Source organism: Lissotriton helveticus, chromosome 2_1, assembly GCF_964261635.1.
Source record: "Lissotriton helveticus chromosome 2_1, aLisHel1.1, whole genome shotgun sequence".
In the NCBI taxonomy this organism is placed as follows: domain Eukaryota; kingdom Metazoa; phylum Chordata; class Amphibia; order Caudata; family Salamandridae; genus Lissotriton; species Lissotriton helveticus.
Window position 1 is genome coordinate 1,702,431,142 of NC_136059.1, and position 13,904 is coordinate 1,702,445,045.

At 48.0% G+C, this 13,904-nt stretch overlaps 1 protein-coding gene across 2 annotated transcripts in view; it reads left to right on the forward strand.

The window, feature by feature from the left end:
• RAD23B (RAD23 nucleotide excision repair protein B) overlaps positions 1 to 13,904 on the forward strand; it is a 355,852-nt gene that overhangs the window by 203,001 nt on the left and 138,947 nt on the right. For both annotated transcript variants that reach the window (XM_078676661.1, XM_078676659.1), the window contains exon 5: positions 12,516 to 12,568. In XM_078676661.1, the coding sequence (XP_078532787.1) occupies positions 12,516 to 12,568 (53 nt within the window). The remainder of the gene's footprint in view (positions 1 to 12,515; positions 12,569 to 13,904) is intronic.

The following is a 13,904-nucleotide window of genomic DNA, read 5'->3' on the forward strand; positions in this document are numbered from 1 at the left end:
AGTAGCCGACCTGCTCAGCAGGCACAGCCAACAGATGCACGAATGGGAAATTCACCCCGAAGTGCTCCAACCATTCTTCCGGAAGTGGGGACAACCGGAAATAGATCTGTTTGCCACAAGCGAAAACGCAAAATGCCAATACGTTGCCGCCAGGTTCCCACATCCACAGTCGCAAGACAATGCGATATGGATGAACTGGTCAGGCAAATTTGCGTACGCTTTTCCCCCAGCTCCACTAATACCGCTGGTGGCACGCAAAAATGCGCCAACATTCACTGACACTGATCCTAGTTGCTCCCACATGGGCGAGGCAACCGTGGTACACAACGTTCCAAGAACTGTCAGTGGTGCCTCATCAAAGACTGCGCCTCACACCCAATCTGCTAACTCAGAGCCATGGAGAAATCCAACACCCAGACCCGCAACAGCTAAACCTTGTGATCTGGCTCCTGAAGTCCTAGAGTTTGGATACCTAAACTTGCCCCCAAACTGCAGGAATATTATCAAAGAGGCAAGAAAACCCACTACCAGAGCAGGTTATGCAGCAGAGTGGAAACATTTCGTCATTTACTGCAGTCAATGACATTAACCCACTTGATGCTTCTACTCAAAACATCATTTGCTGTCTATTGCACCTACAACGTTGCAATTTAGCCTATTCATTCATCAGGATACATTTAGATGCGTTAGCAGCATACCTGCAAAACAGGCAACACCTTTCACTGTTTAGGGTGCCAGCAATTAAAGCCTTTATGGAAGGACTTAAACGCATAATTCCTCAAAGACATCCACCTTCACCAGTCTGGAATCTAAACGTTGTTTTAACCAGACTTATGGGACCACTGTTTGAACCACTACACTCGTGCGAACTATAATTTCTTACTTGGAAAGTGGCTTTCCTTATTGCCATTACTTCACTTCGAAGAGTTAGCGAGCTGCAATGCAAGCCCTAACTATTCAAGAGCCATTCATTCAAGTACATGCAAATAGAGTAGTTCTCAGAACAAACCCTAAATTCATGCCAAAGGTGGTATCCCATTTCCATATAAATCAGACTATAGAACTGCCGGTTTTCTTTCAAAACCCACAGACCGTAGCTGAAAGGGCCTTGCATAGATGTCAAGAGAGCTCTGCTATACTATATTGATAGAACTAAGGCTTTTCGAAAAACAAAGCAGCTGTTTGAGGCTTTCTCCCCACAACACAAAGGTAACCCTATTTCAAAATCAGGTATAGCCAGATGGATCGTTAAGTGCATCCAAATATGTTATTTAAAAGTAAAACGCACTTTAACAGTTCCCCCTAGGGCGCATTCCACACGCAAGCTAGGGGCATCCATGGTTTTCCTGGGTAACATTCCCTTACACGAAATCTGTAGAGCAGCCACGTGGTCAACCACATATACAAAACACTATTGTGTAGATGTACATTCAAAACAGCAAGCTGCTGTAGGACAGGCTGTTCTCAAAACTCTTTTCCAGACTGCTACAGCTGACACAGGTAGCCATCGCTAAGGGAGATACTGCTATACATTCTATGCACAGATATGAATTCAGCAGCCCACATGCCTCGAACGGAATATGCTACTTACCAGTATGCATCTGTTCTTGGCATGTAGGGCTGCTGACATTCATATCTCCCACCAGTCTCCCCGGTGCATGTCGCAGCTGTAGCATTCACTCTTGGCATGGACATCTCTTACTGTACTATACTCCATCTCTGCCACAATGGCGAAAAACAATCTGAGGATGGAGAGGATGCCCATGCGCACTGTAGTCCGAGGGAGGAGCCACCTATCTTGTGATACTTCGAAGACTCTTCCAGGACAACAATGTGCAATCATCCGGACCCAACACTAGGCAGCGATCTATGCACAGATATGAATGTCAGCAGCCCTACATGCCAAGAACAGATGCATACTGGTAAGTAGCATATTCCTTTTTTTTTGTTGGTCTCTTAGTTGTTGCGTAAGCCAAAGAAGGGCTGTGGGCTCTGGTTAGACAAATAGCGTGAGGGGATCACATGATTGTCAACAGAAACAAAGCTTATGATGGTGCAGTTCAACAACCGCAATATAATCAGTCCTGTGCCACCTTTATCGACCGCCTCCCCTATATTCAGTCCAGACCCTTATTGGAAGGCTCGCAGCCATTAATGTCAAGAAGTGGCTGTAGGAAGGTAGATCCCTGACTATGGTTGCCCCCAACTTTTTGCCTGGTGTTTTGCTGGTTTTCTGACTTAGTTGACCTGGGGCCCTGCTATTCAGGACCCCAGACCTACTGCTCTCTCTGTAAAATGGATTCCATGTACCTTAGGTACATATCTAATTGGATACTGAGTCACCTTATCAGTCCCTGTACAGTGTACCTTAGGTACCCAGGGCATAGGTGTACCCAGGGCCTACCAGGGGCTGCAGCATGTATTATGCCACCCCTGGCTGGCCATCCAAATCTGACACAACTGGCTGCACGACAGCTGGGGCAAGGTGGTGTAATCACCCTTTGCTTTAGATATAGTATACCTATATCTAACCCTAAAATGGGCACACAGATCTCCTATCAGTCACTCCTATGGCAGGCCTTGACAATCCTCAAGGCAGAGTGCTTGGAATCGTGTGAGATGGTGCTCTGGCATGAGCTGAGCCTGTCTGCGGCTTTCGGGATCCATCCCGTAGCCGTTTCCATGATATCGCATACCATATACTCTTAAGTGCATTATAATCCTCGCGGTTATATGCCAACTCTGGTATCGCTTTATCAAAACATGTCGAGTAAGGTGTCATACGAATTGGAATACTAACCCCTCGCCAATTCTGGCGACGGGGTTAGCATTCCACCCTTCTAGAGGGACACGACATGTATGTAACCTTTAAACCGGTTAAAAGTCAGACAGAGCCTTGGCATCCACAAAATGGATGCTGCCACTGAGACACAAGTCTGCCCTCCTGCTGCTGGGAGTCCTCCCAGAGCAGGAGGCAAGGACAAAGGCTTTCCTGCCAGGGGCGGTGCCAGCACCGTCCCAGACAGGGTTTTGTGTATTCCAGGTAGGCAGGGCTACAGAGGAAGGTGACTGCAAGTGGCACCCCGGTGCTCACTGTGCATAGGCCGGCGGAAACCAGTTCCAGGGGCACTCCAGCCCCTGGCCTGGGGAAAGCCCGCCAAAGGAGAGGGGTGTAACCACCCCCCTCCTGGTCCCACCCATAGGGCAGGACTTAGTCGCGTGCCAGCCCCCTTTTCCCAGATAAAGGTAGGAGCAGGCCCCCTTCCAAATTAGATCATCTTTGGAATCAAGACACGACTTTCTACGAAAGGACATCAAGATTTCTTCTTCAAGATTCTCCCTTGTGACTAAGGAGTAGTCACCCTGCATCCGCAGGCACCATCCTAAGAACACTGCGGTCTGCTGCAAGTCCTTCCTCCGGAATCCGACTGCCCAGCTCGACAAGACCCGGCTTCCCTGGCACCTCCGACCTCTACTCACCTCTACAGCCAAGCTGAGAACCGTGAGTGCGACGAGACCTCAAGGGACCGACTATTGGCAAGACTGCACGACTTCTTCACAGCAAGCCCGCCGAGTAATCTCCTGGCGAGTGCTTTGGGGTCCGAGAAGCCCCAGCCCTGAGCAGCTCCAGCACCGAAGAGCAGCCCCCCAGCATCTCCACGATCGGCGTGGGGCCCTTCTGCTTTTTGCTGCTCACCGCGTTGTTTGGCTACTAGCCCGCTGGCTTGTGGCCTTCTGAACGACGCCCGACGACATCACTACTGCTGGTCTGGTTGCTCCAGACTGGCTCTTGCTCCCTTCCAGAAGAGGAGCACCCCGGACCCTCCTGGTCCACTCAAGACGCCATTTTGAGTCCACCGCGTGGGCTTGAATTAGCCAAGGCTTTGTTGCCCAATCCTGGGTTCTTCGACGCCGACAGCTCCATCCATCGTGGGACAGCTCGCCTCTCCATCCTGGTCGCCGACAACGCCTCCTGGTCCGTGAGATCTGCAGAGCCCAGCGTCGCCCACTCACCTAGCCGAGGTGACTACCATCCGGTGCCCTCCTGGTGCCCCCTGACTACTGGCTAGTAGTCACGAACTTGGTCCCCTCTGCTTTCAGGTATCATCCATCTTCGAGATCCAGGCTTGGATCCCTTCGAACTCTCTTCACTGGTCGCCTGCCAGCATCTTTCTTCCAGGCTCCTGGTTTGTCTACGAGGATTCCCAACGTCTTTTGAGACCTATGCAGCTGCAGCCCCTGGGCTAGGTAACTTCGGCATTTCGGTGCCCCAGCATAGCCTCACTATCCAAGGGTCAGGATCCACTTTCGTTTTCTCCCTACCAGGTCGGGTTCGCCCGTGAACACTAACTTTACCTTTACTAGCTATCATAGACTTTGTCCCGCATCCCGCGTGAGAGTGCACACTCTGCACCCGAGTCCCCTGGGCCTCCTAGAAGTAATCTAACGATTCCATAGTCAAGTCCTAGCGATTCCAAAGCCTATTAGTACTGTACTTACCTGCTAGTAATTTCGCATTCCACTTTCAGAGTATATGGTTTTTCGTGTCCCTCGGGCATTTGTGTATACTGTGCTAACTTAAGTATTTTTATAAGAGTTTTGTTGTGTGCTTAGCTCCCTGTCTCATAAAGAGCCAGGGTAGTCTTGTTATAAATAAATACACTGTTTATTTTCATAACAACTTGTGTGGTGTCCTTTCACTGGGTGTTCAAGGGGTAATGTGATGGTAAAACAGCTGGCTTAACACGCCCTCTAGAGTCTTAGCCTTAGACTGCTCGTATCCATGCTACTAGGATAGCGGGTCTATAAGGTTGACTTACAACCAATCCTCAATAAGGGTTGTTTGGACTGATATATAGTGATCACTAGAACAGTGAGCACTGCACATCAGGCCAACTTCTCACAGTGGCTAAAAAAGATCAAGTACATTGAATCCCAACTTTGTAACAATTCTATACATGGTGAACTCTCGCTAAGATTCCCATAATTAATTGATTGCAAAGGGACGCGCTGTTTCAGAGTTGCCAAGCCTGTTTTTCTATTAAGTTTGTTAATTATTTATCCCTGAAGCAAGACGTGTTTGTCTACTTCAGAAACATCCATGGTGGAGGCTCATAGGGGCAGAAGAGATTTCCTCTCTTATAGCGGAGGTACATATCCATTTTGAATAAACTAATGTCACAGGTAAGTTGCTTAGTAAATCACTTCTTCCTTTGTAGATAATTACCAGCCCTCATCTGGTAAATAGAATAATAACATAATTTGTAGAGTGCCTAGTTACTTCTAACGAAGTGTCCCAGTGCCAGGGACTCATTCACCAAGAGTCATAAACAATACAGCATACTGATGAGAACACAATCAGACCAACCTAAACAGCCATGTTTTTAGATTTTTGCTGAGTAATAATTTCCTGTCTGATTTGAAGAGGGAGAGTTCCACAGCTCAGCTGCTAAAAAGCTAAAGGAGCTGCCCCCACTGTGGGCTTTCTTTGTAGTTTGGATGCAAGCCAACAAGACCCCTGCAGATCTTAGGTTCCTTGCGGGAGAATAGGGCTCGAAAAAAGCAGTAGCACATGGCATTAAAGGAGAGCCTTTTCTTCATATGTAACCAATGCAATTTTGAGAGTGCAGAGCCCATGGAAGCCAATGTAGGAAGATTCAGCAGCAGATGGGCTGCTGCATTCTGCACACGTTGATGTCTCATCCGCAGAGACTGTGAGACTCGCAGGTATAATACATTGCAGTAATCTAGCCTGGATGTAACTAGAGCCTGGACTACTGACTTCCTGGCAGATTCGGGGAGGAGGCCAAGGATCTTTTTAAGAGTTTTTAGTATTCCAAAACACTTGCCTGCTACAGCTGTGATCTGGTTGTCAAAAGTGGAGTACATTGGGGTAGCGTGGAGTGGGGTACATTGGCGTGGAGTGGGGTAAAGCAGGGTAGAATGAAGTCGATTCGAGCTGGGAAGTTGGACATATTAGCATGATAGATTGGGGTGGAGTAGATTGGGGTGGAGTTTTGTAGATTGGGGTGGAGTGTTGTAGATTGGGGTGGAGTGTTACTTCTGTAGTAGGGGATCTCCGTGTATAGTCATAATCTTGTGAATAGTGCCGCCCATGTGCGTGGACCCCGTAGCCATAAAAATAGTCTCTTAAGTTGTCTTCTTCTGCAGTCCTGCATAGACACTTTAGAGAAAAATCAAGGACAAATAATGCAGCCTAAAACTACAAGGCTACATTGGTCAGCACTTCATCTTGAAGTGAAAAGGATAGCCAAATAATATTAAATTTAACACAATTCTGGAAAAGGGATACCGTGCCTTTAAGGAACTCTCCAGAGACCCTCGGTATCCCAGGATGCACAGCCAAAGGCCTTTTACTTTCAGTTCTTTTTTCCGGCTCCTGCTAGCAGGACCCTGGAGCATTGAGCTCTACCCGTTTGGGTATAACTTCAATGTTTGAGGCATATGAGCTGCAGATATTACACTTTTGCATTAGATCGCCACCTGGTGTTGGGCTCGGATGATTGCATGTTGTTGTCGTCTTGGAAGAAGTCTTTTGTAGTCACGAGATAGGTGACTCCTCCCTTGGACGATAGTGCGCATGGGCATCGACTCCATCCTTAGATTGTTTTTTCCACCACTGAGTTCGGATGAACTTTTTATGCTCTGCTTCGAAATCTACTTTTCAAGTACTTTGAAGCGCAAAAAATCATCAAAACTTTACTTAACTAACTTCGATATCGACTGACATCGTTTCGACTCCATCCGCTCGATTCCGGTCGTCGACGTGGGCCGTTGGGCCTATCCACGCCGTGAGGCCTACACCTCATGGAATGGGCACCATTTAAGAAATGCCCCGAGTGTGAAGCAAAGTTTCCACACAGTGACCACCACGAGGTCTGCAACCAGTGCTTATCGCCAGAACACCACGAATCCAGCTGTACAGCCTGCGCGTCCTTTCGATCCAAGAAAACCATCCTAAACCGGAGGGCCCATCGATCGAAGGCAAAGGTCAACACTCTGCCTCCGGGGCGTAGTCTCGACCGAAAAACCACTTCGAAAGCCCAGCCATCGAGCCCGGCTCCGAAGAAAGCAGTTAAGCCTTGCGGTAGCTCTTTACCGAGCAAGCCGCACGTGCCGATCCCACTATCTCCCTCAGCACCGAAACCGAAAGAATTCTTGGTTCCAAGACAGTCGACTTCGAAAGACAAAGGTGCGAAGCCAGCGTCCGACGCCTCAAAGCCGACTATACCAGCTTCCACTCCGAAATCGACAAGGCCTGATTCCGATGCACCCAAGCCCTCGAAACAGCCTACGACACCGTAAACAAGATCTTCGGTGCCGAAAATAATGCCAAAGCACAATGTAAATGTAAATGTAGTATACTTGTAACACCTGCTAAGGCTAAAGACAAGCAGCAACCTTGTCCGGAACCGAAAAAATCGGCGCCGATAAAGGTTCCACAAGGAGAAGAACTTTTCCAACCAGATCCTCCGCAAAAGAAGATCTACATTGACCCAAAAACAGGTGCTGTAGCCACTATACCACACAAGAAGAGGAAGGCAGATACAACACCCATACCTGTAGTACCTGCTAAGGACTGCCACATCTCCTATGCACCCTTCTTCTCCTATACTTCCTTCTCCTTCATCCCCTGTTACATTTCACCACAGATTTCTCCTCCACATTCTCCTACTCTGTCTTCACACTCACCTCAAAACGATGTTCTCGCAGTGAGAGTCGATCCTCGACGAGGTCACGACATTGTCGTTGGAGGGAAAGGTCACAGGCCCGTTACACTGACTCATCCAGTGACAGGAGGTATTCTCCCACTTTATCTGACTCTCCTCCTACGAGAGTGTCGCCTGTGGATGACATTGTGACATTCCAGGATGTGCTGCTGAGGGGGGCAGCAAAGTTAGGGATCACGTTGACTGAGCCCACTCCTTCCACATCTGTGATCTTCAAAACATTGCAACGCAGACATCTCTCTCGTCCTTTGCTGCCTTTGGTGCCAGGACTGGAGGAACTGGCCATGAAGCTGTTTCTGACGCCGGCCTCGGTGAAGTCGGCGCCATCTCGACTTCAAAGGAAGGACAGGTCCCTGGAATCTGAACCGGCGTTCTTGAGGTCAGATCCGGTCTCCGATTCTGTGATGGTAACTGCGGCTAAGAAACTGCATTAGACTCCGGACAAGGAGAGCCGTCAAATAGACTCAATGGACGGAAAGTCTGCAGTACGGCTGCCACCTCGATAAAAGCAGCGAGTGCCTCGGCGCTCTTGGGTCGCTATGACCGCTCTTTGTGATGGTCTCAAACCAAGTCATCAGCTCGGCGGCAGACTCCTCTCTCCTGGCTGCTCATGGGTACTGACATGGCATCAATTTAAGACTTCATTCATGGTTGCGCCTTACCTCTCTTAAGCCAGAGGCACAACAGAGGATCGCAAACTTGCCGCTCTCCTGATCTACCCTCTTCGGGATGCATGCGGATGAGGAAATGGCCCGCATGAAAGCAGAAGTTGAGTTGCTGAAGGCTGTTGGCTTGGAGAAACCAAAGGTGCAGCGGAAGTCCTTCAGCTTTCTCCAGAGACGGTACTCTTCCCAGAGGCGTGGGTAAGGTCGTCAAGCTGGCCAGCAGCAACAGCAGCAGCATTACCAGCGACAGCCCTTCCTGAAACGTCAGAGGGGCAGAGGCAGCCATCAGTCCTCCTTGGCGAATAAGGGCCCGGCCGGTCTAAGCCCTGAGGAGTTACTTCCCCCTCGTCCGTTACCCGCTCCGGTGGGACAAGTGGGTGCTGAATATTGTTTGCAATGGATAGTCTTCGTTTTGTCAGCCCTCCTCCTGCAATTCCACCAGTTCATTCGCAGTACCAGCTGCGCGAACTTCAAGCGGAGGCCGATACCCTGTTAAGAAAAAGGGCGATAGAAGACGTCCCTCTGTCTCAACGGGGAAAGGGTCTATACTCCAGGTTCTTTCTGGTACACAAAAAGGACAAAAACAAGTTCAGGCCCATTCTGGATTTGCGACAAGCAAACAAATGGATTCGCAGGGAGAGATTTCGCATGCGGTCTTTGCACCAGATTTATCCTCAGCTGCAAAGAGGAGACTGGCTTTGCGCAATAGATCTGCAGGATGCGTACTTCCATGTGCCCATTGCACGGAAACACCGGAAGTTCCTGCGCTTTCTAGTAGGCACCAATCACTATCAGTACACCGTACTACCGTTTGTACTGAAGTCTGCACCCAGGAATTTTTCAAAGTGCATGGCAGTGGTGGCAGCTCACCTGAGAGAGAACAAGGTATTTGTCTACCCATACCTGGACGACTGGTTGAAAGCCTCCACCTTCCAGGAAGCGCAATTGCATTTCAACAGGACGGCCGTTCTGTTAAACCAGTTGGGGTTGCACATCCACATGTCCAAGTCCATTCCGACTCCTGTCCAGTGCCTGCAGTACTTGGGAGCCTTCATCAATACTCTTTCAGCAAGCGTGTCTCCTTCAGAGGAGCGACGCTTATCGATCCTTCGGAAGGCTCAGGCCCTCATGTCCGTTCCATCTACGACAGTGAGGACGTGTCTTCTCTTCTGTGGTCGATGGCCTCTTGCATCTTCCTCACCCCACATGCCCGCCTCCACATGCGGCCGCTTCAGGAATGTCTGGAGGATCAGTGGGAGCAGAAACTAGCGAGCTGGGACGACAGGATCCAACTGTCTCTTCACGCTCAACAGTCCCTGAGATGGTGCTCAGCAGAGAATCTCCTCAAGGGGGTTCCATTCCACAAGGACATTCCCATTCGAACTATCGTGACAGATGGCTCTCGCCACGGCTGTGGAGCGCATTCGGACCATCTACAGCTCCAAGGAACATGGTCCCAGGCGGAATCCACATATCACATCAATTTTCTGGAACTCAGAGCTGTTCACTTGGCGCTGAAGGCCTTTCATCCGTCCTTCCGGACCAACTCCTTGCTTGTACAGACAGACAACACGACCACAATGTATTACCTCAACAAGCAAGGAGGCCCGAGATCGCGCACACTGTCACAAGAAGCGCAGGCGATCTGGCACTGGCTGCTTGCCAGAGGACTGACGATAACAGCTACCCATCTTCCGGGTGTGCAGAATGCTCAGGCGGACGCACTCAGCAGGCTGGTCCTAGAAAACCACGAGTGGGTTCTAAACGATGAGGTGCTAGGAAACATCTTCGACAGGTGGATCACTCCAGAAATAGATCTGTACACCACCACCGAAAACAGAAAATGCCGAGACTTCGCCTCCAGGTTTTACCAACTGGGGACTCTGGGGAATGCGCTATGGATCAGCTGGTCGAACAGCTTTCTGTATGTTTTTCCACCCATTCCCCTGATTCGGCAGTACTCGTCAAGCTGTCCCAGTCCAGAGCACGAATGATCCTCATTGCGCCGCAGTGGCCTCGGCAGTGGTGGTTCACGGACCTGCTAGACCGGCCTCTCCAATCCCTGCGGCTGCCATGTCGGCCGGACCTTCTCACGAAGTTCGGAGGGAAGATGATGCACCCCAACCTCTCATATTCGAGTTTGGAGGCATGGCAATATGGACACCTGAATTTGCCTGACAATTGTCATGGAAATACTCAAGGAGGCTAAGAGGCCTTCCACAATGACTTCCTATGCCTACAAGTGGAAGAGGTTCTGCATCTGGTGCACGTCCAAGACCTATGATCCTACCACCTGCAAGGAAGATGTCATCCTTCCATACCACTTGCATTTGGCTCAATCTGGCCTTAATTTCCATTCTATTAAGGTTCACCTCGCAGCATTAACTGTGTATAGGAAATGCCCTTCACAAACATCCTTCTTCCATATTCCTGTAATTAAAGATTTTTGGGAGGGATTGAAGAAAGTGTTTCCCCCTGTTAGGTGTCCTTCTCCTTCATGGGAGCTGAATGTAGTGCTGTCTCGCTTGATGAAGGAACCTTTTGAACGTATTCATAAGGCTTCTCTACAGCACCTGTCCTGGAATGCGGCCTTCCTTGTGGCTATTACATCGGCCCGCAGGGTGAGTGAAATCCAGGCCTTGTGTTGCCAAGAACCTTACACTGTATTTCATGCTGCTAAGGTAGTGATGTGAACTCACCCTAAGTTCCTCCCTAAAGTGATTTCTGATTTCCATGTTAATCAGACGATAACTTTACCTACGATTTTTCAACATCCTTCCACTCGAGCGGAGAGGTCTCTTCATTCCCTGGATGTCAGAAGAGTGTTGAAATTCTACTTTGATAAGACCAAAGACATACGTAGGTCAGACCAATTGTTTGTCAATTATGGATCGGTCAGGACTGGTCTTGCCACCTCAAAACAGTCCATCTCTAGGTGGATTGTGTCCTGTATCCAGTTATGTTACCAAAAAGCTAACAAAACCTTAGGGGGTAAGCCTAAGGCTCATTCCACCAGAGGCAAAGCGGCTACAACGGCTTTGCTGCAAAATCTTCCCATTGCAGATATCTGTAGAGCTGCCACTTGGAAGTCGATCCATACATTTGCGAAGCACTACTGTCTGGAATCTGATGCTAGAGCAGATTCTCAGGTTGGGCAGGCTTCGTTGAAAAATCTGTTTGCACAGTAGTGATGTGGTCTATTTCCTCCACTGCTGGTTTGTTGGGATGGGCATGCCATGCTATTCACAAAATTATGACTATACACAGAGATACCCTACTACAGAAGGAGTAGTTTCTTACCTGTAACTTCAGTACTGTAGTAGGGGTATCTCTGTTATAGTCATAAGCACCCGCCCTCCTCCCCGGTGGATGAAGAGATAATGTACTATATGCTACAGGCTTGGCTTTATACACCTTCAAAAAGAACTGGAAGTAAAAGGCCTTTGGCTGTGCATCCTGGGATACGGAGGGTCTCTGGAGAGTTCCTTAAAGGCATGATATCCCTTTTCCAGACACATAATGGCAGCCTATGGGGCTTGCCTGTCCAACTCTTCCTCTCCATCATTACAAATGATTTTTGTGAAGGGGAGTTTCTCTGAGTGTGAAACTTTGCAAAGTGTGTTAAATGTAATATTATTTGTCTATCCTTTTCACTTCAAGATTAAGTGCTGGCCAATGTAGCCATGTAGTTTTAGGCTGCATTATTTGTCTTTGATTTTCTCATAAGTGTCTATGCAGGACTGCAGAAGAAGACAATTTAAGAGACTATTTTGATTGCTCCGGGGTCCACGCACATGGGCGGGACTATTCACAAGATTATGACTATAACAGAGATACAACTACTACAGAACTGGAGTTACAGGTAAGAAACTACTCCATTTCTGACGTCGAGTCACTGCCTGTAGAGATGTACCTGTCGTTGCACCTACGTTTCCATTTACTACTACTTTCATTATCTACTGTTTATTTTTTATAAAACAAGATTTTTTCCATTAACGAAACCTGCTTCAAAAGGAACTGCATTAGTTTTCTTTATTTGCTGTAAACATACTTAAGTTTCATGCTTTTTAACATTTTTTTTACGTATTTTGTTTTGCAGCATACAAAGCGAACCTCGAGCGTCCCTTTTTGAAGATGCTACGAGTGCACTTGGTAAGCTTAATGCTTAAGAAGCTATTTGTGTTTTTGTGGTGCTAGTATGGTCTGTCATCTTTGTGACTGTACAGTCAAGGTGTGTCCCAAAAAACTGCCTATGTTAAATGTACATGTATAGTCAGTCAATTTTAGTTTGTGATCAAGCAGTTGGTCAGTTATACATTGACTAATGCAGAATTATTTGGCTGCTAGCTCATTTGTACAGACTCTCCAGGATATTGCGGCATAAACCATGAAATTTATCCCCACAATTTGAAATTTTGCAGCACAATATTGAGTTTTTAGCTGCATTTTTGCGCCACTTTTAACTACAGTTCATTAGTGTTGCATATTTTTGTTTTGTATTTTAACAGTGGCAGCCGTTAACTGCAACTGAGAAGAGGGTTGGAGCGCAGACACACATGCACTCCCTTACACCCATGCATTCACATGCAGACATGTGCACCCACACACATTCACAACACTCACTCAAAAATACGCATACATACATACATTCATTCATACATACATTCATTCATACATACATACATACATTCATACATACAAGCACCCACCAAATAGTTGTTAAAAAAAACACCAGCATGATGGGGTCAGAGAGACTGCTGACCCCATCCACTCTGACGAGGTGCCAGTGATAGACACTCAGCCCTAGGCACTTCAGGGCTTAAAACTGAAGCACCCTGGTACAAGGCATCACTGACACTCTCCCTTGTCGGGGGAGGGGGGGGGGGCTCGAGATCTTCTCCTGAGCTGAGGAGGTCACGCCCACAGGAGCTGTGATATCGTTAGCCCAACAAAGTTCCGCTCAGACAGCAAATAGCCTGCACATTTCGTTAATTTCTAGCTCCTGGCTGCCTGGCTGAAAATAAAGAGTGACAATCAGACTGACCTTTGCACAGCCTGACACACTCTTTATGTCCAAAAGGTGAAGGGGCGTGCCCCCTCCACCCTTAAGTATGGGTCACTGCTGGATTTTAAGTTTAAAGTATGACTCGCCTTAGTAGAAGATATATAAAAGCTCCCTAATCTATCTTTAGGCCTGTGAGAATGAGCTTTACACATATTTATGTATTTACACATAGATATACATGTATCCCCTCAGCATCCTGTATAATAAAGAACAGTGTGCACCCTCACTTGCCAGCTGGTTTTTATTACGTATTACCCTACCTCCTGAATATGGCCATACACAATACTAGCCCTTGGTGCACCTTTCTGACTTTTTCGGTCCTTCATGCCTTATAATCCTTGGAGCCCTGACAATGTTGAAGCTCTGGAAAGTAGCTTTGGGGCCGTTATTATGGTGTTGAGGAACCTTATTTTACATGGAACG